Source organism: Verruconis gallopava (assembly GCF_000836295.1).
Source record: "Verruconis gallopava strain CBS 43764 unplaced genomic scaffold supercont1.18, whole genome shotgun sequence".
NCBI lineage: Eukaryota > Fungi > Ascomycota > Dothideomycetes > Venturiales > Sympoventuriaceae > Verruconis > Verruconis gallopava.
Window position 1 is genome coordinate 534,710 of NW_015622154.1, and position 24,636 is coordinate 559,345.

The 24,636-nt window shown below is 51.6% G+C and overlaps 8 protein-coding genes across 8 annotated transcripts; 2 read left to right on the forward strand and 6 right to left on the reverse strand.

Annotated features, from left to right (window-relative positions):
- Positions 1-652: 652 nt before the first annotated feature.
- On the reverse strand, positions 653-2,993 carry PV09_05798 (protoporphyrinogen oxidase). The gene is made up of 2 exons (XM_016359345.1): positions 1,804-2,993; positions 653-1,744 (listed from the first exon to the last, which is right to left on the reverse strand). Exons 1-2 carry the CDS (start codon positions 2,887-2,889, stop codon positions 941-943), a joined length of 1,890 nt encoding a protein of 629 aa, XP_016213024.1. The 5' UTR covers positions 2,890-2,993; the 3' UTR covers positions 653-940.
- Positions 2,994-3,157: 164 nt separating this feature from the next.
- Positions 3,158-5,447, reverse strand: PV09_05799 (uncharacterized protein). Its single transcript, XM_016359346.1, has 2 exons — positions 4,785-5,447; positions 3,158-4,721 (listed from the first exon to the last, which is right to left on the reverse strand). The coding sequence occupies exons 1-2, from the start codon at positions 5,159-5,161 to the stop codon at positions 3,581-3,583; spliced, it is 1,518 nt and encodes a 505-aa protein (XP_016213025.1). The 5' UTR covers positions 5,162-5,447; the 3' UTR covers positions 3,158-3,580.
- Positions 5,448-5,597: 150 nt separating this feature from the next.
- PV09_05800 (uncharacterized protein) lies at positions 5,598-7,816 on the forward strand. The gene is made up of 5 exons (XM_016359347.1): positions 5,598-5,858; positions 6,259-6,315; positions 6,371-6,470; positions 6,529-6,895; positions 6,975-7,816. Exons 1-5 carry the CDS (start codon positions 5,776-5,778, stop codon positions 7,019-7,021), a joined length of 654 nt encoding a protein of 217 aa, XP_016213026.1. The 5' UTR covers positions 5,598-5,775; the 3' UTR covers positions 7,022-7,816.
- PV09_05801 (imidazole glycerol phosphate synthase hisHF) lies at positions 7,713-10,105 on the reverse strand. The gene is made up of 3 exons (XM_016359348.1): positions 9,799-10,105; positions 8,206-9,675; positions 7,713-8,133 (listed from the first exon to the last, which is right to left on the reverse strand). Exons 1-3 carry the CDS (start codon positions 9,919-9,921, stop codon positions 8,044-8,046), a joined length of 1,683 nt encoding a protein of 560 aa, XP_016213027.1. The 5' UTR covers positions 9,922-10,105; the 3' UTR covers positions 7,713-8,043.
- A 561-nt stretch (positions 10,106-10,666) lies between these two features.
- On the forward strand, positions 10,667-12,419 carry PV09_05802 (uncharacterized protein). Its single transcript, XM_016359349.1, has one exon. The coding sequence runs from the start codon at positions 11,294-11,296 to the stop codon at positions 11,882-11,884; it is 591 nt and encodes a 196-aa protein (XP_016213028.1). The 5' UTR covers positions 10,667-11,293; the 3' UTR covers positions 11,885-12,419.
- Positions 12,420-12,476: 57 nt separating this feature from the next.
- Positions 12,477-12,764, reverse strand: PV09_05803 (uncharacterized protein; the record flags this gene model as incomplete). The annotated part of the gene is made up of 1 exon (XM_016359350.1): positions 12,477-12,764. One exon carries the CDS (start codon positions 12,762-12,764, stop codon positions 12,477-12,479), a length of 288 nt encoding a protein of 95 aa, XP_016213029.1.
- Positions 12,765-13,900: 1,136 nt separating this feature from the next.
- PV09_05804 (uncharacterized protein) lies at positions 13,901-15,384 on the reverse strand. The gene is made up of 2 exons (XM_016359351.1): positions 14,311-15,384; positions 13,901-14,250 (listed from the first exon to the last, which is right to left on the reverse strand). Exons 1-2 carry the CDS (start codon positions 15,075-15,077, stop codon positions 14,115-14,117), a joined length of 903 nt encoding a protein of 300 aa, XP_016213030.1. The 5' UTR covers positions 15,078-15,384; the 3' UTR covers positions 13,901-14,114.
- Positions 15,385-16,671: 1,287 nt separating this feature from the next.
- Positions 16,672-24,597, reverse strand: PV09_05805 (uncharacterized protein). Its single transcript, XM_016359352.1, has one exon. The coding sequence runs from the start codon at positions 24,549-24,551 to the stop codon at positions 16,746-16,748; it is 7,806 nt and encodes a 2,601-aa protein (XP_016213031.1). The 5' UTR covers positions 24,552-24,597; the 3' UTR covers positions 16,672-16,745.
- Between the last annotated feature and the right edge of the window lie 39 nt (positions 24,598-24,636).

Below are 24,636 nucleotides of genomic sequence, written 5' to 3' on the forward strand. Positions count from 1 at the left end.
CGCTTGATGCATCTCGGCAGCGGCTCACGAGCAAGGCTCCCTCGCTCTCCCAGGTAGCATAGGTATACACGTGCGGGCAACCTCTCTCGACAGCAAGTAGAGAGGCATTCAACTAAATGGGAGCACTTGCCAATCTCGTTGTAGAACCAGAAGTCCAGATATCAGCTAAATACCGGCCCTGCGTGGAGGCAGGACGATAATCAGTAGCAGCTCCGCAAGCAAGCACAGTCAAGTCAAGCAATGAATCCATCATCTGCCCACAGGATAGCTCCTGCGGCAAGCAGGTCCTGATCCGTACAGAGTCGTCAGTCCTATGAACGTACATCGGCAACGGGGGGTTTAATACAACAGGTAATCTTGGACCTGCGACGCATCAGTGAGTGGTCTGCCGTGCTTAGCTGGAGGAAGTGTATGACAGAGAGCCATTGTTGAATTCTTCGACAAAGTAGAATGAACGACAGTTCCTCTGGGTTTGCAATAGAGATGTAGAGATTACGGACGATTGTCTACGCAGCATGGTCGCTATACGTAATGGGCAAGAGATTTGCTACGCAGCCTGCTATCGAAACTCGTTAGCTCATGTTGATGTGACGTGGTAAAAATGATGACTTAAGCAGTACAAGCAAAGACTTTGTCACGATGGTGAAACTCGGCATATGGTGTCCTCATTCTGACTTTACAGCAACGCAATCGACATCTTCACCTTTCGTATGTCAAATGATATCTGAAGTCTATTTTTGAGCACAATACTATTGCTACATTCCGCCTTTGGAGGCAACTGGTTAAGAAAAGTTGATGCCCGTTTGACATCCTTCCTCATGGGCACTAGAATCCGGTTGGCTCATGGACGTCTTGTACAAAGACACAACCGCCTTTCACGCTTCGTTATCTATAAGACAGGTTTTTCTTCCTCGATCTTGCTGATAGAACATTGCTCTTTTCAATTCTGCGGGCCTGAGCCTGCGGCGGCGAAGCCTCCGATTCCTCTCTCAGCAAAATAAGCCGGACCGCGTATGTAATCCATGTCGGCACCGCTCTCGGCCCACTCGAGTCCAGTCTTGTTCTGCCAGTTCTCCTTTTTACCGGCAGCGAGACCCGCAATTTCCATACCTGCAACCACACAGTCGTTGATGCCAACGCCGCCGTAGCTGCTGCCCGCAACTTTCAAGCGCCCGCCGAAACGGCGAAGAAGCTCGCTGTGGGCAGAGCGAAGGCGACGCGTGTGTCCCACGGTATATTGAGGAATACAGTCGTGCTGCTGGTTCACCATAGTGACGGCTGGTTCGGCTTTAATACCCAAATGCCGCTTGACAACTGACTTAGCGTGTTGCAACGCCAACTCTTTATCTGGAATGGAATCAAAGGCGTTGTACCAATGACCGCCCAGCATGACGGTAATTTTTGTGCCTCGTGGTTGCTCCGGCCTGCTTGTGTCCAGCACTTCCAACTTGTCCTGGCCCAATGGAACGACGTCCGAGTCGAAGACGACGCCAAGAGCTAGTTCTGGGTTGTTTTCTAGAGGCGTGGCTTGTGGAATGAGGTAGCCAAAGCCAGAGATGGGAAGAAGATTAGGCTGGGTGTAGAAAAGGTTAACAACATTGACGCTAACCGTAGGCGTTTGGGCGAGAGACGACAAGGAGTCAGGGTTGTTCTCTGAGAGAGTAATGTACGAGAGAGTTTTCGAAGGGATGGTCGAGATGATCTGGTCGTATCTCTGAGGCGTGGGAACAGAAGACGTCGTAAGCTATCACAACACTTGTTAGCATACCTCACACAGTTCGCAAGTGGAAGAGATCTACCCACCTCGATACCGTCGCCACCATCTGCCATTTTCACCGTCTTTACCTCCGTCTTGGTCTTGAACTCCACATTTCCTATGGTCTCAAGCCAGTGACGAAGCCTGTCAGCGAACATTTCCAGCCCACCGTCAAGCGTGACTGTGCTCGCATCCTTCACTGTCCTGATTACGTCCTCGCTAGGCTGCTGTGACCTCGTCAAATGCTCCAGCAGCTCTGCGTGCCGCCTTCTCATCCAGCCTTCTCGCTGCATATCCATCACACCCTTGAACACGCTTCCGCTGTGCCGTTCTGCCCACCACGCATCGCTCAGCACAGATCGCGCAGACAGCTCCCAAGCATCACCTGCATAGATGCCATGCAGCACCGCCGAAGCGACCTGATCCACCAGCCGCCGGTTCACCCTCCGCGAGATGAATTCGCCAACGCTCTCATCCTCCACGTCGGCGCCCCGAGGCGGCACGCTCATCTCGTACATGAGGTCGCGCATGTAGCCTTTGAACGCCGGCTCTGTCAGAATTGTCCACAGATTCGCCAGGAGACCGCGAGAAGGACTCGGAAGCTCGACAAGGTGGTCAGGATAGTACAGCCAGCGCCTCTTCGCAGCAATGCTGTCCTTCGGCGTCACGATCATGTTGGCTTCAAGGCCAATGTTCTCCCATAGCGCGACCGTCGCGAAACCCAGAGGTATGACGGGCCGCACGTTGCGAGGCCCAGCCTCAAACAGAACGCTCCCCCCACCACCAGGAAGGTCGACGTACTTGGACTGCAGCCAGCCGCCTATGCGAGGGGACTTCTCATAGATGGTGATTTTGGGCGGTTGTGGCGTGCGTAGCAGGTAGTACGCTGCCGAGAGAGCCGTTATACCTCCTCCTAAAATGGCTACGTGCTGGTCTGGAGAGCCCAGATCCGTTGCCTTCGTGTTGCCAGCAGGAGACTTCGCGTCAGGCGACACCGACGAGCTTGTGCTGGCAGTGGCATAGCTGCTACGTCTCGAGAGCTGGCGGTGCGAGAGGAGATGCGAACGGAGGCCTCGTTGTGGCGGATGGATCACCGCATTATGAAACCTGCAGACGGAAGAAGAGAAGCGCATCGCAAAGAGTGGGCGATGCGCAATGGCATTGGGAAGCGCACAACAATGGCGGACGAATGGTTTTGACGTCTGGTCTGATCCAGCATCGGAGCTCGGGATGTCGGCGGCGATTTTTTTTCTACTGGATTGAGGATCGAGGTCAGTCCACTCTATCCGTGCCTCGTCCAATCACCAGATGCATCAGCCTTGCAGGACGCATCCAGCATCATACGACTTACCCGCTGACACTTTGGTTCACGTTCACACAAATAGAGAAGGTCACATAGGAGCGACTGTTGCGCTATAAGTAGGAGAAAAAGAACTTTCCATAATACACCGCGGCCCGAAGAGCAAGCGCCCGAAGCCTGTGAGATATACTTGATCCACCACGCCAATCCCTCCGATCTTCACAGACCTGACAGTCTAATGCCAGCCTCCCAGCCCTCCGATCAAGCTGCAGTAGCATAGATCACTCAAAAATGTAACATAAATAAATGGCTCGCTCTCGCCAAGTGTGCCTGTGGTCAAGGGCGACTTAGCAGAGTGCCTGTCCCATCCCGGAGGTATATATGTGCGCCGCCCAATGAAGGTGTTTGTTATACATGCATCAATCGTGCCATGCGAATCATAACCTGTCAAAAGCATCCCGCTCTCCTTTTGGCATTCAATATCACACACAAGCAGACCCATCCTCCCCCTCCCAAACCCCACACTACGTAATAACATCCATGCCTTCACTGGTGCCCTCCGCAGCCGCAGCTCCAGGTGTGATGAGCTCCTCTTCACCTTCTCCACTGACAAATTGTCTTTCGCTAACATGCTTCTCCGCTTCTCCGCCATTGAAAATTACCTGATTACTGCGGTAATATCCTCTTTTCTGGCCGGGAGCGTGTTTGTATGGACAAGCCTTGTTCGTGCACTGCGGGTATTTGCACATGACTGGATTATGCCAATACTGACACCCTTCCTCCGTGCAGTCCGCACCGTTTTTGCACGGTCCGTTGGGCGGATGTTGGAACGTGCAGCCAGGTTTCTGGCAGTATGGACCGTACTTGCAAGGTACTGTCGCTTGATATTGCTGCTTCTTTGCTGGGGAAGGGTGACGCGAGGCACATCGATTGTTTGTGCAGGCGGCACCATGGTCGCAGACCGAGGAGGTGTCCACAATAATGCCCGTGTAAGTCATGGGTCCGGAGTGCGCATATATACAGTCCGGATTCTTGCATTGCTTGTTGAAGCGGCACATCGTTTCTGCGGCCGACTTCTCATGACCGTTTTCGCCGCGCGCAGCTGCATCACCTCCCTCTTTCGGCTGGCCATCCTCACCCATCTCTGTGTCACCACCAGTAGACTTGTTGCTTTGTTGATTGTGGTGACTTCTGTTGTTAAACTTGTTCCGTTTGTCGGAGCGATCGCCGAACGAGCGACCATTGTGGAAGTTGCCGCCTTGATTCGGCTGCATGCTGTTGCTCATTTGTGCCATCATCTGCGCTTGCCGCTCCAGCATTTGCAGCATCTGCTGCATCTGGTTGCTGTCCATGACCATCTGTCCGCCGTTCTGCTGCGGGTATGCCATCTGACCCATCTGACCGGGCATAGACATGTTCTGCATCATGCCAGGGCCTCCGCGTCCAACGCCCGCGGCTGCGAGATTGCGTTGGATATTGGTTTGGCGCGGGCCTTTTGGCGGGTCTCGGGAATGCGAGTTGATACGACCAGTTCCCTGGGTACCTCGCACGCGATGCAAAACGGAATCTGCAGATCGATCCATGGCTTTGTTGGGGTTTCCGGACATTCGCTTGTCGCGTGCGGCACCCTTGGCGCCGTTACGCATCGCTTTGGGTCCTGTGGGGCTGTAATAATGTGTTAGTTGACATCGTACAAGGGGATCTTGATCATCCAAAGAGAATACGTACATGGCTCCCGAAGTATCTGCGCCTTCGGTCATGTCTGTATCAGCGGTTGTCGATGCATCAGCCGCAGGTGCGGCGCCTGCTGCAGCAGATGAAGCAGCTTGGGCGCCGCCCTGAGCCTGCTGTAGCTCATTGACCTGCTGGAACAGCCACTTCGCGAAGTTGGCGGGGGCCGGATCGTCGGGCTCCGTGTTCAAAAGGTCGGTTGCCAACTCGGTGGCAATCTGCTCCTCGTTGTTGCCGTTCGCAAGCATCAATATGATATACTCAGAGAGAGTGTCGTCCTGTTCGCCCGAGCTCCATCCCAGCTCCATCAACTTGGGAAGAACGCGCTCGTTCAACGCCTGGCCTAGCGGCGACTCTGCTGAGATGGTGGACATGTTTGAGAATCCTGGGCACTGATAGATCTCACTCGAGTGCGCGTATGTCTTGCGTGTACTCTTTTCGTCCCCCAAAAGAGCGAAACGGCTTCTCAGCCGGTGAAAGTACAGATACCGTTTGGCTCAGCTCGCTCACGCGCGCCTCAGGGCGATGAATGTCTAGTGGTGGAGTTGGTTGTGAGCAAAGAGCGATGTCGAATCGAGCTCTGGACAGCGGGACGAGACGACGGGAGAAGTCGAATGGACGGAGTCAATACGTGGGTCGAGATTGAGTGATCGGTCAAAGGCAAATCTCGTCAATACATAGTTCACGCAGGAGCGTCGATGGCTGTTTGTGGTTTAGCGCAGGCTATTTCTGCCTGAGGCAAGAAGGTGCCAGAATCTTCAGGCCTGACTCTCGGGTGTGATGCCTCAGGCCCAGAGTCGCTCTTGCCTCGCCGCTGTCGCCCGGTCTCTTCGAGTCTCCGTGTCGCTTCATTTTTTTTCTTCTCCTTCCTTGACTTTCTACCCCAACACACACTCTGCACTCGCAATCGCAATCATCTCCGCTATCATCCCCCGACTCATTCCAGCTCCAAGGACTCGCGAAACCATCAACATCGTTATCATCCATCATGTCTCGCGGTGGCACCACCCTCTACGTAACCGGTTTTGGCCACGGCACCCGCGCCCGCGACCTTGCATACGAGTTCGAACGGTACGTTTGCCCTCACGCACCCACATGGCACATGCATGCGAACCAAGCAACGGCGTCTTCTCCTTCTTCTCTCCTAGTTTTGGAGTTTTGTCGCAGTCGTCACCTTGTTGCTCGACCTTGAAGTTCCTGACAGCCGTTGCTCTTTCTGCTTTGCACATCCTCTCTTCTGTCTATGATGCAAAAACCACTCGACCGAAGATTCACACTTGTCTGTCGCAGTTTGCACTCTGTCTGTCCGAGGTGTGCAGCTTCTCAAGTCTTCAGCGGCATGTATCAAGCTCGGAGACGGCAGAACTTGTTGGCACAAGTTGAAGACAACGGCCTCAATAACCTATGCTTCAATATACTCGCATGCAATATTTTTGTTTTGAACATGGAAACCATTACTAACTCGCTCTAGCTATGGCCGCCTCGTTCGTTGCGATATTCCGGCTCCCCGTTCAGCCTCGAGTCGCCTGTGAGTAGCTCTTTTTCTCTTCGTTCTCAGCCGGTTCGCTGACATGTGGCCCCAGATTCGCATTTGTTGAGTACGAGAGCCGTCGTGACGCAGATGATGCGTACCATGAGATGCACAACATGCGTCTTGGTCGTGATGACATCTTGAAGATCGAAGTGAGTTTCTCTTTTTTCATGATAACGACATGGCCACTCGCTAACAAAATTTCATCAGTGGGCTCGTACACCTCCATCTGCTTCTTGGCGCTTCGATTCTGGACGCGATCGTGACAGCGACCGTCGTGGCGGTGACCGTGGCTCTGATCGAGGTGCACCACGGCGGGACCGCTCGCCCCGCCGCCGTAGCCGTTCTCCTGGCCCTCGTGGCAGCCGAGGCTATTCACCTCGTGACAAGGACGACCGTCGTGACCGTGACCGTGACTACGACCGACGCGACCGCGACCGCTCCAGGACCCCGGACCGCGAACGTGAACGTGAACGTGAACGCGACCGCGACCGCGACCGCGACGCGAAGGATGACCGCGACCGGGACGAAGATCGCGATGGCAAGGACGACCGTGAGCGTGACGAAGAGCGCAAGGGTATGCAGCTACCATTTCGTACAGCATCTAACAACTCAGCTGGCATGAACAACGACTAAAAGCAAAACTCATTTCACAGAATCGCCTCCACCTCCTGCACACGACGATCTCGACACAGCGGAATAGATGACGGCTACATGGGCATGTACAAGGTGGTAATAATGCGGGGTCCATAACGCCTCGTTGTGGATCTCTGTGACTCCATTTCCTTTCGCTTTCAATTTACTTGCCTTGCTTTTTTATTCCCTCAGATTGTACTAGGAGTAGCTTCCGCTCGGTGCTTGGTTTATAGGTTGTACGGATTACAAAAAGAATCGGCCGCAACAATTGATACAGCAGATTAGCTCGATGCGAACGGCAACGGTAAAAAACGAGCGGATAGCTGTTGCTTTTCTCTTCGTCGACGACGTCGAACGGTTGCGACGGTGCGCGACGGTCACGGTAAAGCACAATCGGTCGATAGACGATGCCGCGATATGCCTGTTAGCGAAGTCGAATCGAAACTCATCCAATCCACCCGTTCGTGAAAGCACCCCTCCTCACAGTCTCCCGTCCTCACCCTCGTCCCTGCAACGTTGCACAGCGAACCTAACCTGTCAATTGCACCATGTTATTCAACGACTGCTACCTCGACCGCTGCATACGATCGGCGACGCGAAACGTGATCTTCGTTCCCTTTAAATGCATATACCATATGCACCGGACTGACTCATAACCCCCCTTTCTCATCCGTTCTAGCACCTCAGGTAAGGTGAACGCGAGTTCCCGGCGCAAGGATCCTAGCCTACGAGCGTCTGCAAAACCGGGCATAAGCGTGTCTGCAAGATACCCGAAATGTCTGATACATTAAAATCTATGAGTTAATGCACATACATTAGCGCACATATTTATCAGAAATATAATATCGTAGCCCTACGTAAAGCCGCAGTCTTTTCTTTTTCCTCTAAATATTGCATAAGAGCCGACATTCAAGTGACATAAGGTTGTGCTGCTGCGTACGTCTCACGTAGTCTTCACTGTGGATCGAAATGCTGCCTATCTTCTTTGACAAGGTGACCTGTCACGAATTTTGTCTAGTTTGACGACCAAAAATCGTTTTCTAGTAACGATACATTTACTCTGATCAAGTGGGCAGTCCCTTTCAGCCTTCAAACATCTTCCTCGAACTGTCTGACAAGCAGACCTCGTTCCTGTAGATGGTCTTTGACCTGTCTAACAGTGTATTCGCCGCGATGGAACTGCATGATGTCAGTTGGATTAACTTCTTCTGGGTACAAAGGCTGGAAAGAAAAGCACGGTAAAGTACTTACCATGCCGGCACCCAAAGCAGCGTCCGTAGTCGTCTTCTCGAAGACTTCGGAGAAATGCTGCGGCTTTCCAGCGCCGGAGGAGGCGATGACAGGGATAGCAACAGCGTCCTTAACGCTCTGCACGAGTTCAAGATCAAAGCCACTGTTGCTCCCGTCCTTGTCTATGCAGTTGAGCAATATTTCTCCCGCGCCAAGAGCCTCAACGGCCTGCACCAGCTGCACTACGTCCATGTCGCGCGTCTCGCGGCCACCCTTTACCGTGCACTGATACCAGCAGAACGTCTCACCGTTGGGGCCAGGATACGCGGTCTTGATCGTGGCATGGGTGGTATCATGCGGGGAAGAAACGTAAACCCGTTTGGGGTCTACACTGACGACGACGGCTTGATTGCCATAGGCCTGAGAAATTGCTTCGATGGCCGTATCCCCCCTGAGCGTCTTGCCCCTGGCGTAGTATTCTTCAGCAGCAAAGACGGCGTCCGATCCTATGCTCACTTTGTCGGCGCCGGATTTGAAGTACAGCGTGGCAATCTCCAAGGCGGACACTTTTTTCCCGTCAGGATCGACGGTGTCCCTGATGCCGCCACCAATGGTAAGAGGGACGAAGACGGTCTCTGAGGTCCGGCGCAAGATCTCAAGCATCGGTAGGTCGGAAGCAGGGCAGTTGCGGAAGGAGGTTATGTTCAGAAACGTGACCTCGTCGGCGCCTTGTTCGTAATACCTGCGCGCCATGTCGACCGGCTTGCCAAGGTTGCGGACTTGCCCTCCCCCCGTCGACGTCGCGCCATCCTTCTCGCGCACGTCGTACTGATCGCCCTTGGTGACCACGAGGTCGCCGTCGTCGTTGGTCCGCACGTCCAGGCAGGCGATGACGCGCCGCGTCAGGCCCTCTTTCAGCGACGCTTCCGAGCCGCGGGTCTGCAGCTCCTTGGGGATCGGCGTGTATCTCTGTCCTTGGAGAAAGGCCTTGATGAGACGCAAGCCCGCAGCACCGGACTTCTCGGGATGGAACTGCGTGGCAAGGATGTTGTCCTTTGCGACGGCGCCGACGAACTCCTCGTCCCCGTACCTCGCGCGCGCAACGTCCCAGCCCAGAGACTCCAATTCGCCGGGCGTGTAGGGCTTGGCGAACGAGTGCACGTAGTAATACTTGCTCGTCGGTCGAAGGCCATACAGGCTCCGGTCCAAGACTGAGGAAGGCCCGGAAGGCGAGTAGTTGGCCGAGTTCCAGCCGATGTGGGGGACCGCCTTGTCCGCCTCGTTGAACCTGACGAGGCGGCCTGGGAGGATGCCGAGACCTGGAACGGCCGTGTCTTCGGCGGAACCTTCGAAGAGCGCCTGCAGGCCGACGCAGATGCCGAAGAAGGGCTTGCCGGCACGGATGTGGTCGAGTATGGGCTGCCTGTATCCGGCCTGGGTGAATTGCGACAGGCAGTGGCCGAAGTGGCCCACGCCGGGGAGAATCAGCTTCTGTTGCGCGTCTTCGAGTCAGAACACAGACTAGAAACGGCGATTCATCACGGGGAGGGGGAGGGAGCGTAGGGAGGGTATATATGTATGTATACGTGGGGGGAAGAAAGGCCACCAACGAACATCAGCATTTTCGACGTCTTCTGGCCGCTTCACCCACTCCACGGTCCAGCCGAGCTTTTCTATGGCATTGACGAGCGAGCGCACGTTTCCGGCCACGTAGTCGAGCAGGTGAACGGTGGGCATGTTTACCGCTGGACGTTCAGACTTCACACTCTCACGGCGCGCGCGCCCTCTGAGCTGAGACTTGGAGCGGCTTCGAGTCACAGAAAAAAAGACGGCCGATGTCGGCGGATGCGGTCGAGACGCTGCGCGAGAGCGAAACGAGAGCGCGACGGACTGAGCGAAGGTCCTTGGGCCTCGCCCTGTGTATTATTGCCCATGCTTGACAGCGGCCATGCTCGAGACCGCGCCTTTCCAGCGGCTGCACGTCGTGCATTGCATCCGCTCGAGGCCGTTGCCGCAGCTGCACGTTGCGCTGATCAGGTCCCCGTCCCCGGCTCCGGCTGACTGTGCGCTCACTCATCCGTCGTGGACTCCACGCGCCGCTTCCGCAGGCACAGCACACCGCCCTCTTCGCAGTTCGCGCGGGCTCTGAGCAAGCAAGACGCTCGCCGTCCAAAGACCACGAGCATGCCTTTCGTCGTTGAGCCGGACGGTGTGAGTCTCTTGGCGCAGCTGGCAGCGACGCGGGCGTCGGCCCCAGCCACCGAGGCGTCCGCTGCGCTCTCCCACGCCAAACTTGCTTCGTGTGTACGACGGATGCCAGCGAGCAGCGGGGTCCTCCTCATTCGAACTGCATGCGTTTCTTCACGCTCTTGTGACGAAATGGCGGATTTTAGAGTACCAAATCTGCAGAGGCCATCCGGAGGGCGGAGCCGTCAGCATGGCTGGCGCTATCGTTGCGCGCATAATCCTTGCCCTCCACATCCTCCCGCTGAATCTCTCTCTCAACGGCGAGCTTGCCTCGATCGATCACACCACAACCGACAACCCCCCCAGCTGGTCAATAGTATTGTATTCGGCTGAGAATAGCAACGTCGTCCTGATCTGAGATGTATTTTCTCGCGCCAAGATCCAGCTTCATCGAATGAGCGTTCACCCCTGCGATGATGCTACCGTGTTGTTTGGAGGGGTCTGCCACCCATTATTTTCCCGCCACTTCGTCGTGGTGGTGGGAAGACAGGATCAGCCATCAGAATATTATTTGGGCCAGCCAGATCGCCCTCCACCTTTCCAACGTTTTCGTTTTCATTCGTTCCCAAGTCTGTTGCTTTGTTTCGCCCGGCCGGTGCGGCGTTGCATCTGGTGCATTTCGAGAGACCCGCCAGTCACCGTGACGTCTCCGTCGTTGTATTCGTGGTCGGTTAGGAGGGGGTGCTCCTCGAGACAGACGCAGAAGAACCAAACTTTCAACGCGGTGTGTTCGGAATACGAAGTTTGGCCGGGACACTGTGCGCGTCGTCTATCGTAAACAAAGAACAACAACAACGACTACTACTACTACTACTGGACAGGATCTTTCACCCTCTGCAAACAAGCAGACAAAGAAGACGACATGGACCTCAGGTGTCAGTATGTGCCCTTGACCTGGTACAACAATGGATACATTGGAAGCGTTCACTCCGCTTTGGATCTTCGGTCACCCTTAAGAACGCCTCCACCGCCATATGTGGAGAAAGCGCAACCACTGGACGACGATATGGACGTCCACCCGGCCTTCAGGCACCAGCACGGCCAGAAACCCATTATCTATGCCACGGTTTACCCCATGTCGCCTCAGCTCAAGACAAACGCTCTGCTTTTGTCGAGTCCAAGTTCTCCAAGCACCCCAAGTTCACCACGCTCTTCTCGATCGTCCATGTCGTCCGAGGATGGACGAGCGCCCTCACTCTGTTCGGACACAAGCACCCTTTCCGACTGGTCGTCGTCAAGCATGCACTCCATGTCTAATTGCAACGGGCCTTCCCGGACGCTGCGGAGATCGCGACGACGGGCACGCGGCATGAGCCTGCGCGAGCTGAGGGCCAAACAGTCAGAGGCTGATCTGCAGAGGGTGTATGCCGCAAATGTCGAGGAATACCTGAGCGGAGACATTTTCGACAACTTTCGCATATGGCCCGAGCCGGTCATTGCGGAGGAAACGTGATGCAGAGAGCACTGCGTTCATCCGAGGGCGATTCGAACGCGGAGCGTGTTCGCCGCGCTATTTTGCCCCCGCAAGGAGCAGACGTCTGGAACATACAGAGAGCCTTGCGGGCGAACGGCCTGTATGACGAAAAAGCTGAGCATATTTTGCCGAGCAAGAAACGACGAGACGAGCTGACCAACGAGCTATGGAAGAATGGAACTTTTCATCTTCAGTCTAATGTTCAAAAGGACTGTCTTACTCCACCAATGTATGTCCCGGTGGTACAAACCCCCTACCCCTCTTATGTATCTCCTACGTCTACGCGGCTATTCATTTTCTTATGCATCATAATTAGGCTAGTAGAATACCCACTATATCGAGAATAATTTCTGTAAATCACCAATGTGCCTCGTTGAGCAAAGTGTAGATCTCTACGAGTCTGGAAGTCGCAGGATTCCTCCCTTCGCCCCTCCAGCGGGGGAATGCGTAACCTACCGTCTGGCCCATCGCAACGTTACGATCACATAAGGCTCATGAGCGCCTCATGCTCTACCCAGAGACGCGCAGCCTGGTCGGTGTTTGCGTATCCCACGTACATGTCGCTGGGCAGCTAGGGGTTAAACACCCGCGACTGCGGCTTTGGCGCCTCAATGTGCACGAGGCGGCCTCGCGAAGCGTTCCACGAGACCTCGGCGTGCGTGGCGCACGGCGAGAAGCCCTTTATGAAGATCCGCACGTCGACTGTGCGCTTCTCCATGGCGAATTCGCGATGCAGTCGCTCCTTCATGTGGTGCAAGGCGGAATACACCTGCTCCATCTCGTGCCAGTGACCGCTGGAGAACGTCGAGCCGCAGAGAAGGACGCTCTTGAGAGACTCGAAGGTGCTCCATCGGCCCATGTCAAAAACTGTCCCACAGCTGCTCCGGCGTCGTCAGCGCGCCGGCGTTGACCACGTTGTGATTGAGATATCGTGTCGTGGACGAAGGGCTCAATTGTGAGGTGGGTGAGGTGTCCCATAGGTCTTATGACATAGTTCATGGTGTTCGTCGACAAACTTGCTCGACAGGGAAACGGAGTTTGGGTTACGCACCGCCAGGCTTCGAACGCTCTTCCTTCTCCGGCAAAGATGGCAGCCATCCCGGAGAGCGCCGCAACGCGCTTTCGAGGAGCTCCTCCACTCCAGCCATACTTCGAAGTCGACAAGTTGCTGGTCGAGCGACGACTGGATCGTAAAGTGCTGCGGTTCAATCTTCGTCAGAGCATCACCGCCATGTGATCGGAGAGAACGAAATGCCTTACCTGGAGAAGTTGGCGAGCGGCGATATGTCTCAGGGCGTGATTTGCTCTCCTCGCGGGTGGGACAAACCGCTCTGCCAGTCTGACGACCCCGCAAGGGTGCGAAGTGAGCAGGATAAACTTTTGACCATCTGCTCGCGAATTTCCAGGGGGCAACATGTCGTCAAAGAGCGGGAACTCCGAGGCCATGTTGGCTGTGGTTTGGGTTTGACGTGGCTGAACTTTTACTTCAGGACGGATCCGGATTTGGTATTCGTGCATACTACTGAGATGATCAGTGGCATCATCATCTTTGGTACTGAAGCACTGTTGAGGGCTTATTTATATCTAATAGGAAGGCAAGTCAAAGCAACCATGTTTGATAATGTGGGTTTAGTGAGCATAACGGAGGCCCTAAAGTCACCCCGCTGTACACAGTTTTGACAAAAAGAAAAAAAAAATAATAGACTGTTGCTACAGCGACTCCGTCTTTTGACAATCACTCGACCAGTCATTGAAAGCTTTCAAAAGCATCCTTTACCAGGGATATACACCGCCATGTTCACACGCAGAACACACGTCTGCAAAAGAATGTTTCCCCTGAGTTAGCACTTGTCTTTCAACGCTCTTTTATTTAGTTACTCTTAGCTATCACCAATCTCTGTCCTCCAGAAAATGGAAGGACGAAGAGGAAAAATTTCTCTCTATCAATTTTCTTTTTTGGCACCGAGGCCTGGAAAATGATATCAAAAACGTCACGACACAATTCCATTGATCAATACTCGCGATCCGGGTGGACTCAAAGGGTGTGTTATCCCAGCGACTGACTGAAGGAGTGGAATAAGATGGATTTCAAAATTGGTACTGATTTAGGAACGCAATACTGCACAATGGTGTGATGTTGATACTATGTCTTTCGATCTGTCAGATCCGCGCGACAGTGATAAAAAAAAAAATCTTGTATCAGTTCTTATCATTTCCAGCCAGGGACAGGATGCGTCCGAGCCCACTCCTCGATCGTCGTAAGCTTCGCCGGTAGCTCTTTCAAAACCGGTTCCATATCGATGGCGAACTCGGGAACCTCATTGTAATACGTGTAAGCTTTGAACCTGAAGGGGTGAATTAGCGCAGCGGACTATTGGAAAAGTTCTGTTGGCGGATGGGCATACATCTGCTTGATTATCCGATCCGTCTCAAGCCCGCGCCCCTTCATGGTATTGCTGATCTCGTTGCAGAAATCTGCCACAGTCTGGTGCTCGCATTTCAAGGGCCGACCCCAGCCTTTGGAAAGCTTGTCCGTCAGTTCCTGCAGCGTCACCGTCTCCGGTCCGCCAATACGGATATCTCGTCCTGCAAGGTGCGGCCTCTCCATCGCACTGAGCATAAGCGCCGCTACGTCTTGATGACAGATCCACGAACTTCTCAACGTGGGGACGTGGCAGTACTTGACCGTGTCGTGATCCCGCAATGGCCCAAGTGCCCATCCCTCCAGCAGATTGTCCAGATAACACACAGGCTGCAGGACAATGACCGGCACCCCGGAATCGCGTAGCAGCTTCTTCATGATCCGCCGATCGTCCTGGGCTTTCACATCTTGCGACTCAACCGGCACTGGCATTGAAGTGTTAAAAACGATGAGTGGTATGCCCGCTTCCTTTGCGGCCGAGCCGATCAATTTAGCACCTTCGAAGATGGGCTCCGCCGGATGGAAAGATGTCGATGGCAAGTTGACGAGCAAACGATCTGCTCCTTTCAGAGCCTTCCTGATTGCTTCGGCATCAGTAAAATCTGCCGCTGCAGTCTCAACCTCCTTTCCATCGATAACGATGGGTTTGGGGTTGCGTGATACCGCCACGACCTGGTGACCGGCACGAGCAGCGGCGGCTACCTGCGCCGCGCCTTGAACGCCCGTAGCTCCAAAGACCACGACTCGCATATCTAATTGTCTTTTCTCTCTTTCGATTTCAATTTGGTGGATCGCACGGGTCCGAGTGGCACTTTCTTATACAAATACCGGGCTGAATTTGACAAGATCTGGTGTGTTCGCACCGTCAAGAGCAGAGCTTTTCTTATGCCGCAAAACGTCTCAGGAATTTTTCTGCACCCGTATATGCTCTCCACTGCATTTAAAGGCTACTCTATTCGGATAAGAGTATCCGCCAGCCCTAAAGATGAAGTCATAAGATTGCGGGGAGGCTTTCTCCGAAGATTTTCCCGCCTTCAATCTGGGCGTTACTTGTTTGGGGTAAAGATTTAATTTCCGTGCAGAAATCAGAAGCGCTTTTTAACCTCCCCACCCCCCCACATGGGGTTGGTGGATATGGCTTAGAGGAAGCCAGCAAAACGCAAAGTTAGATGGTTTTTTTTTTTACCGCCTGATATAGTTGGGATTACTGGCTCAAGTCATGTTTTAACGATGTAAGAAAAAGAAAGGGCATAAAATACCCGAAGTTCCACGGACGCAAGCGTCCCTTTTCCGTATGTTCTCTACACGCACCTGGTGTAGCGTCCTAGAATAAAGCGCGTGTTGCGTACGTACGATAGAATCTTGAGCTCCTTGATCTACATCATTATTTCTCACTAGCCCTAGAAACTCTGGCATTGTCTTGATAGGCCAGAGCGGACTATAAATGTACATCCACACACATCTTGTTTGTCTCGAATGCTTATTTGAGCATCTTGAATATTCATCATCTAGCGTTTGGAACCCAACAGCAGACGACTGAGACAAAGTTCGACGTGTGGGTTTCTTTCAACATTTGTATTCGCACAAGTTTGGAGGCCGCATACTCGTTCCATTTACTTTGAAAAGTGCACACAAGAATCAGGTAGTTCGAAGTGGCATTGGGTCCATGGCCCCCCTGCAGCAACCTTACTACATTCAACACATACCTCCTTGAGCGCCAGTTCAAAACCTTACAGGTATGCCTCATCCAGCCGCACAAAGAGATGGGAAACATGATCCAATACTTGTATCATATCCAAATTAGCAAAATTAACAACTCGATAATCGGAATTCTTTCTTCAAAAGCAAAACTAGGCCATGTTCTGACACGTTACTGACGAAATCGAATCAGATCAAGTGGCAAAACGTTGCTTCTTGAAATAATACTGCGTAAGTTAACTGTTAAATATCGCAAGTTTACATAAGATTTAATCGAGAGCTGATCATAGATATTGCCCTACTGTCTGAAAATGAGGTGCGTATAGCCAAGCAAGAGAACAAGCCACAGTATTGACGTTGTGGTATAGGAAGACATGATGAAATAGTTATAGCTTGTCGTCTATACATCATCGAAAACGCTCACTGCCACGCTACGTGTAAGCAAATAATTCAAGCTGCAAATTCCCCGTCTGGATTGATCAGACTACGTTAGAACATTACGTCGAGGCCCTTAATCTCTCATAATTGTGTCAGACACTTCACATACAGAGTTAACGACAACAAGATCGCTTGAAACAGGCCAAATAAAGACAGGCTGGTTCTGCATCTGGGAATGCATCGTCACTTCACTTGACGAAAACTGAGATTGGGTAAAGAACTTTCATTTCTAGAGGGGTATCCAAAATCTAACATGAAAGGCATGCAGATTGGTGTAGAAATTTACCATCCTCTGCGCCTACCTCTTTCTAGACTGTTTTTTGCTCTTCTTTTCTCACTCTCGCGTTCCATTCTCTTGGCTTTCTTCTTTGCAGCTATTTCCGGCCTTGCAACTGCATCGATTTTACGTTTGGCTCTGCGCTCCTCACGTCTCGCTGATCGGGCAGCTTTGACTCGTTGTAACGCATCAACAAATGCTGAAGTGCCAAGCTTGTTTCGTAATGTATCCTGTAACTCTGTAGCATTTGTAACAAGCTCTTCGTGAGCATTCTTGAAGTCCGCAGTGCTGAACGATGTCACAGACAGGTCCGGAGATGTGAGATGAACAAGAGGTTCAAGGATCACAACGGCAGATTCTTCTAGGGCCTCTAGAGAGAGAGTGTTACACAACGCTGCAAGCAGACTTAAGGCTGCGCTCTTAGGTAATAGTGAATCCGCTTGTCGTGGACCTGGAACAATCATTTTACCTAGCTGCCGTCGAATGATAGCAGCAAGTTTGGACAGCAGATACTTGATCGCGGTAAGGTTGTCGTCGACGTTCTCAACATCTTCCTGTTCCTCTTCTTCTGCGTCGGAAAGACCTTGAAATACTTCCTCATTGTCGTCTAGCTCCTTCACCGCGAGCATGCTACTTGCATTCGACTGCCACGAAATACCAGTTGTCGCAAATATTTTGCCAATAAAAGCCAGATTTCGAACAGTCGAAGCCGCTAACTCCCTCGTGACACCATCTTTGAGCAATCGCAGGTGGCGGCTTGCCAGCTCGCACATATCGCTTGCTTGTAAGGTAACCTCGAATGAGCTTGGTAGTGGGAACGAGTCAAACACATTGCCAGAAGAGGCAATCTGCGTGAACAGGACTGTAATCATATTCACGGCCTCCTGCTTGACCCATAGATGAGGGAAATTGATACACCGTCTGGCGTCAATCCATATCTGCTCTGTGTCATTTGCGCCGCTTTCCGTTCTTCGCGCTTGTGTGACAGCCACAAAGGTGTGCAAAGCCCAATATACAAGCTGCCATTGCTCAGCATCGAATTCACGCTGTGCGAGGATGTCTTTGACGTTCGCGAGCACAGATTCTACGCCCTCAGCATTCTCTTCTTTAACCTCCAGGTACAACGTCCAACACTGGAGGGCGGTTCGCTTCTGAACAGCATTGCCCTGACTCAGAAGTCTTTCGCATAAGCCACAGAAATTCTGGAGCCATTCATCATTTGCTCGTTCGAAGACCTCTTTGACCAACCGCGCCGCCATCTCTCTGCAGTCTGTGTCTGCATCATTGACCATAACACTGACTAGTGGCCAAAACACTTCCTTGACAACGCTGCCCACGAGTTCATCGCCAACTTTGTTCAGGAGAAGATGTATTGTTTCCATTACACTCTTCCGGCCTTCAGCGTGATCGTACTCAAGGTTACCTCGCAAGAAGGCTAACTGCTTTGTCCATCTCTTTTCGCCTTGCGGACAGTCCATGAGAAACTGGAAGTATATGCTTCTAGCTAGATCTCTGGTTGTGCGATCGTGGTCGCGCACGGAAATAGCAGCGACGCCATCGTCACCGTCCATTACCTCATAAAGTTCAGGGACGATAATCTGTCGGCTAATGATACTTCGTAGAAGATTGAAAGCGGCGCCCTGCTGAGAGATGATCTGAAAATCGCCTTTCAACTTCTTGAGAAGGACTGAGATAGTTTTGGGCTTGACTTTGACAGGAGCAGATTTGCGCTCGCGAAGCACAGCGGAGATCAATTTTAGCGCAGCTTGCTCGAGCTCTCCACCGTTGTTTTGACCATTCTCGATTATATTTGCTGCTTCTGCAATGTAAACCGGTGCATCCGCGTCGATCCGTGGCAGCGGTACATTGATTATGCCGACGAATAGACGTAAAGCAGCAAGCTTAACATCTTCGTTTGGACTAAGCAGCGCATCGCCCATAAGAGGCATGAATCCAGAGACGTTACTGGGCGTAAGAAGATCCTTGTTCTTCTTGAGAACGCTGCGGACAAGCTCTAACCCAAATCGTGTGATCTTGGCGCTCGCTTCAGAAGCGTGTAATGTTGGCTGAGACGTCTTTCTTGGTGCTTGAAGAAGATATGCAGACTCCACCAATCCGGTTGATGATTTTTGCTTCGTCTTTTGATGCACAACTGGTGGGGCGACTCGATGAGCCTCTTGCACAATCTCATAACAAAATCTCAATATGTCCCTGTTCTTCAGACTTTCATTTTGGAGCACACCAAGTTCAATGCGTCTGAGCAGTTCGTCCACATACCGCACTTCCTTTACGGAAAGGCTGCCCGATAGCAGCGCTTGAATAGGCCGAACAAGCTGGATTAGATAACCAAGTGTTGTCACACTTGCCAAAATTTGCATAGTGTCGAAGCTCTTCTTGCCTTTGACTTCCTTCCTTGTGTTCTTGTCGGCTTTGTAATCTTCAAGGTCCTTCTCTTTTCCAGTATTTCCAAAGATGTCCTCAACGACAACATCGACGATATCCTCAAGGCAATAATCAAGATCTCCAGGCTGGAACTTTGCAATTGTTTGCTCAAGTATGGAATGCACGCTGAAGGCTAATACGTGCAAGTAGAAGCCTCTTTGCAGAGCACCTCGTAACTCTCGCAAAATATAACCGAATGAGGAAGGTCCTGCTAGAATGCAAATAGACGAAAGGGCTCTTCTAGTTTGATCTCGCGAGCCTTGATCCCTACTTCGCAAAATATTGCACACGTCTGTGAGGAGTGGTGGAAACCGCAGGCGAAATTCCATCTCTGGGAGTAGCTGCACAAACTTGGCCGCGATAAGAGCAACAGATATTCGCCGACTTACAAAGGATTCGTCTTTTTCTCTTAAGAAGATGGACAAAGGTGGCAGAGTCTCGTCAATAATATATTGGGAGAGCTTCTCGGCCCCAGGCAAAGTCTTCGCAAGTTTTGTAGCCGTCGCAGTAGTTTGATCCATCTGCTCATCATCCTCATCCCCACATGCTTCCTTTTGTGGAGCTGGATTTGTTCTTGATTCCGCACGAAGAGCAGCTGATCGGCTGAAGCCGTTGGTAACAGCATCAAGCAGTTTCAATACCGTTTCTTGTACATCTTCCTTGCTCTTAATAAAGCCGATATACTTCTTGATTAGCGCCTTGCATTGTTGCCAATCAAGCCACTCAACAAGCGAGCCAGTCGTTTTTATAGCTTCAGCAATAAGTACACCGTCCTCGCCTTTAAATACGAAGCTTTCCAGTATTGGGAGCAAAAGATGATACAGACTTCTACTCGACAGCAGACCATCTGCTGCAATATTCGAAAGTCTGTTCATCGCTCGAACTCGTCGATGTTGCTGAACATGCAAAATATTTGTGAAGAAACTCGCCTCCTCGTCGCCACCCATGAGCAAATGGTGCAGATCGTACACAGAATTGTCATCACCTGGCAGTCGTGCTATCTCAGCCAGCACGCTCAACAGTTCGCTCTGCACAAGTTCAGGCTGCTCCTTAAGCCCGTTTTCAATATTTATTAGAAGAGTTTGCATCATTCCTGCGAAATCGTCCTTCTCGGAGCCCGTTTTCGAAGATGACGCCATGACAAACCGTCTTAAAGCGTGCGAGGCACTAGCGCGGATAGCAAGCTCTTCTGTATCTTTTATATAGAACAGCAGGTTGCCAAGGAGGAGTCGCCATTGCTTTGCGGAGAATCCTGTCCAGCGTTCCTCGGTGATGATGCCAAACGCACGGCTTCGACGCTCAAAATCAGGCGTGTCTAAGTGGTTAGGAAGAAAAGCATTGATATCGTCTAGCAAAGCTATGACTTCATGCAGCTCATGATCTTGGTCAGCGAACTTTTGTGCAACCTCAACAAGTAAGCTTCGACTTTTGCCATCCGCAAAATACCCGAACGACGAGCAGACCGCACTGAAAACGACTTTTTGCGCGCTTTCGTCTTCAAGAATGGAAGGAAAGAAGTGCGAAAGAATAGCCAGCAGATCTGTTTTCGTGTGATGTGGCACCTTTCTCGTAGGTTGTAGTACAAGTCTCGCCGCCTCAGACAAAAGCAATGGAGGGCAAGAATTCGAGAATGGAAATACTGCAACAACGGTTGAGATCGTGTCCTCGATGAGCTCTTTACTTGATATCAGCGGGATGGAGAGAGCAATGTGTTCAAGCAAATGCGTCGAAATGTTGATGATTCTCATCTCCGCGAAGCGATCGCCTTCTTCATTTGAAATGACCGCACGCAATATGTCGTTGAGCACAAAACGTTTCACCGGCTCTTTCGTAGCTTGAAGTGACACACATTCAATGACCTTAGGCAATAATAGTGTATCGTGTTCGAAAAGATGCTTGGAGAGCTTGCCAGACTTTGCCCAAATTGCTAGCATTTTCAGCAACGCACTCACGCCTTGTGCATTCTCCTCCGCGAACCTTTCTAGTCTTGGACGCACTATGTGCTCGAAGAGGTCCGGCATGAACGGCGTAAAATTGAAGTCGTCCCCAGCTTCAAAACATAGGTTAAGACATTGCATTGCAACATGTCTCAAAGCTTTCGACAGATTTGTGGCACCGTCCGCATTTGTAGCTGAACCTATTAAGCATGCGCTAACAGGCGGAACAAGGCGATGTACATATGGCGCAGCCGTGGTCCTCCATGTCTCCAGAAGGTCCTTGACCATATTCAGCATGCCAATTTGTCTTTTCGAAGGTACATTCTTTGCATCGTTCTGACTAGCCATCGGAGCGAGAATGACATCAAGGAAATCATTGATCTCGTCTTCGCTGAATTTCGCAAGAATGATGAAAACAGCCTTGCGATTACTACCTCGCTCGTTTCGCGAACGGGCGATAATGCGACCGTATACAAGGCGGAGAACAATGGGTATAACAGCCGGACGATCTTCCAAAGCTAGTGCGTTTTCTCCGTTTCCATCGAGGAAGACCGTCAATTGCTCCCGCAGTCGGGCTTCATCAAGGAATTTGAATAATTCATCTGCATACTTCTTCAGGGTTTTGTCTTTCCATGCGAGGATGGCCAGCAGAGACGACTTCTGAATCTCTACATCGCCATGAGCGATAAAGGACAAGAGAGTGGAGTATACCTCTCCAGATTTGTACAGCACTTTCGGATTATTGAATGCCGCAAACAAGGTAAGTAGATCTTTTTGATCTTTTCGAGGCCATTGAACATGCTCGTCATGGCTGTCTTCGAATGCCTGGCTTTCGTCATATTCGTCTGTATTTTCCGCGACTCCACTATCGCCGCTGTCACCACTGTTTGTTGACCAAGAGAGTAAAACAGGTACCAGTTGTCTCGCTTTTTTTTCTGCTAACTGTGGAACCGCTTTGAGAACTTTTAGTGCTTGCGTCCGACTAAAAGGAGTCAGGATCGCTACACGCAAATGTCGTTCGTCAAATTCTTTTTGCAGCGTCACATCCGCATAATCAGCAAATGTTAAACGCCCCACAGTCGCGTTTCTGATCTTTGAAAAGTAGTCACCAAGAATTCCCTCAGAGGACTCTGGTGGCGATGCTGTCTGGTCATCTCTCAATGGAGAATCGCTCAACCACTGAAAGGCGACGTCACAGATGACTTCTTCACCCTCCTTCGTCTCGCCAATCACTTTCAGTGCTGCGCAAGCATCTTCCCACATCTGTGCGAATTGCACGTGAAGAAGACCAAACAGCCATCTGGGCAGAGCCTGTGCCAATAGGATGCTCTTTGAGGCATAGCTCTTGTAGCGCATACCAAGGTTCTGTATCTTCATCGAGATATACCTTGCCGTCTCGAGACTAGGCTCCGTCTCTTCGACCTCAATGGCTGCACTCAGTTCATTTTTCCATTCTTGGTCATCATCGGAGACCAGGTGACTTAGTATCACCAGCGACGCAAGTCTTATGTTGTGCGAACGTGACGAGAGGCATTGCAAGAGTACGTCACGCAATTTCTGCAAGCTAGATGATCCTTGCAGTCTTTGAACTTTACCATAGCTCTGAAAGCATGCTGCCACAGCTTGAAAGAATGCCGGATAATCCTTCAGACCACTTGCGGCATTAGCAATCAGTGGTAATAGATGATTAAGATTTATCGTTTGCCCAGACCCGTTCTTAGCAAGATGCAAAAAGCCATCTCCGAGAACAAAGGAGCGAAACTGCGTATTCTTGCATGACTGCAGCTGCTCTTCAAGGGCAAGGTATAGAAGTTGGTTGACTTTGTCAAACTGCCTGTCCGCTCCGCTTGCGACATCCAAAAGTTTCAGGATGCCGTCACATTCGAAGGATTGCTTATCGCACTCCTCCCCATTTTCTCGGAAAAGTGCGAATTGGGTTGCAAATTCATCTACCATTCCATCTGGTAGCTTTACTGCTTGCGGCATGATTAACCCTTCGCGAACCAGCTTCGGTACGAGTATGCTGATCGCCTTGATCTGCCCTTCCCAATGTGTTGCCAAAAATCTCTGCAGTCGAGGGAATACGAATGATTGGAATCGATCTCTGCCGTACTCGGCGTACAGATGGCAGAATCCGAGAAAGAAATTTTGCCACGTCTTGCTGCAAAGTTTGTCAAGTGTAGTCAGCGACAATAGTGCGGCATCCAGCGGACATTTCTGATGAGCTACAGCGAGGACGGACAGCACCTCGACAGCAACATCTTTGTGGTCGGAAGGGTTAGCTCCTGTGAGAAGCTCGACTTGACCGCTAATGTGTTTGAAAAGCGCTGTCCAGTTTGAGACACGCTGACCACTCTTCACATTCACGGCGAGGAGGAGAAGTTGAGACGCGATAATGATGGCGCGTTTGCCACGCTCGCTTTGAACGTTGATGTCTTTCTCTGCCTCGGATATGATTTCATGCACTAGAGGTGCAAGATTTTCGGCTGAAGCATGGTGAACAAGCTGTAAGAATATACCGCGAACTAGTCGTGACGTGGATTCGGTAGAGTTTTCATCTAGATGGAGGTCCAGCACTTCAGCCAGCAATGACGCGAAAATCGTAGGGCCAGACGAATGCAACGCTTCTTTAACACCCTTGATCGCTTCAAGAAATAAAGCCATTAAGCTGTGTTCGTATAGCTCAGTGTCCTTCTCTTTCGCTGTCTCTTCAAGATCACTAAGAACGTGTCTGACGAACCGTCTCGTGGCATCTGGTCGCTTGCCTACTCGTTTCACCAGAAAGCTAAGTGACTCGGCAGCGAATCGAGAGACGTGGGGCTTCTGCCGCTCTTTTCCAAGATACGGCTTCAGAAGGTCAAAGAGCGGCCGGATGTCCGTGGCCAGGATTCGTTCAAGATATTTGAACAGCCAGGTGAGACAGTTGAAGCACCATTCCACGACTTCGACTTCAGAGTGCCTCGCGGCCACTCCAGCTACAACGGTGACCGTACGCTCGAAGTGGTTCTCAAACTGGATCTGCAAGTCCCTGGCCAGGTGCGCGACAAGGTCCAGCAGCGGCTCTGCAGACACCGCCTTGCTGTCTTGAATCGACTCGAGCAGTGCATCCACGATCTCATTCTGGTGGTGCAGCACCTGAGGCAGGTTCTCGCTCAAAGGCGCAACCTTTCTGGCGAACCGCGTGAAGTCTTCCGAAAGATTCAGGTCTCGCCATTTGTCCAACGCAATCTTAAAATGTGATTCTAGTCCCTCCAAGTCCCTATCGTCGTTAAGCCCACGGTCGCGGCGTATTGGATCGATTTTAAGGCGTGCTACCCGTTGACTGAAGGACTCGAAGCGGTGGTTCTTGGTGTGCGTCGTTGCAGGTTTGTTCTTCTTGGGCGCAAAGGCCTTACGGATGGCAATCCGCTGCCTTGTCTTTTCGCGGCCCATGTTCAGAGGCTCGTGTAGCGCATTGTAGAGCTGTAGGTATATGCCGTCGCGCTGTCGCCAATGTATTATATCGAACTTTTTTTTC

What these genes read in the sequence shown, in the direction of transcription:
- PV09_05800 (XM_016359347.1), top strand. Translation starts at nt 5,776, where the DNA reads ATGTCTCGCGGTGGCACCACCCTCTACGTAACCGGTTTTGGCCACGGC. An exon ending in CGTTCAGCCTCGAGTCGCCT is followed by an intron (nt 6,316 to 6,370) that starts GTGAGTAGCTCT and finishes ATGTGGCCCCAG; the next exon opens with ATTCGCATTTGTTGAGTACG. An exon ending in ATGACATCTTGAAGATCGAA is followed by an intron (nt 6,471 to 6,528) that starts GTGAGTTTCTCT and finishes AAATTTCATCAG; the next exon opens with TGGGCTCGTACACCTCCATC.
- PV09_05801 (XM_016359348.1), bottom strand. Translation starts at nt 9,921, where the DNA reads ATGCCCACCGTTCACCTGCTCGACTACGTGGCCGGAAACGTGCGCTCG. An exon ending in AAGACGTCGAAAATGCTGAT is followed by an intron (nt 9,676 to 9,798) that starts GTTCGTTGGTGG and finishes GACGCGCAACAG; the next exon opens with AAGCTGATTCTCCCCGGCGT. An exon ending in CTGCTTTGGGTGCCGGCATG is followed by an intron (nt 8,134 to 8,205) that starts GTAAGTACTTTA and finishes GACATCATGCAG; the next exon opens with TTCCATCGCGGCGAATACAC.
- PV09_05802 (XM_016359349.1), top strand. Translation starts at nt 11,294, where the DNA reads ATGGACCTCAGGTGTCAGTATGTGCCCTTGACCTGGTACAACAATGGA.
- PV09_05805 (XM_016359352.1), bottom strand. Translation starts at nt 24,551, where the DNA reads ATGGGCCGCGAAAAGACAAGGCAGCGGATTGCCATCCGTAAGGCCTTT.
- PV09_05804 (XM_016359351.1), bottom strand. Translation starts at nt 15,077, where the DNA reads ATGCGAGTCGTGGTCTTTGGAGCTACGGGCGTTCAAGGCGCGGCGCAG. An exon ending in GATCGGATAATCAAGCAGAT is followed by an intron (nt 14,251 to 14,310) that starts GTATGCCCATCC and finishes TCACCCCTTCAG; the next exon opens with GTTCAAAGCTTACACGTATT.
- PV09_05799 (XM_016359346.1), bottom strand. Translation starts at nt 5,161, where the DNA reads ATGTCCACCATCTCAGCAGAGTCGCCGCTAGGCCAGGCGTTGAACGAG. An exon ending in GCAGATACTTCGGGAGCCAT is followed by an intron (nt 4,722 to 4,784) that starts GTACGTATTCTC and finishes ACATTATTACAG; the next exon opens with CCCCACAGGACCCAAAGCGA.
- PV09_05798 (XM_016359345.1), bottom strand. Translation starts at nt 2,889, where the DNA reads ATGCGCTTCTCTTCTTCCGTCTGCAGGTTTCATAATGCGGTGATCCAT. An exon ending in ATGGTGGCGACGGTATCGAG is followed by an intron (nt 1,745 to 1,803) that starts GTGGGTAGATCT and finishes GTGTTGTGATAG; the next exon opens with CTTACGACGTCTTCTGTTCC.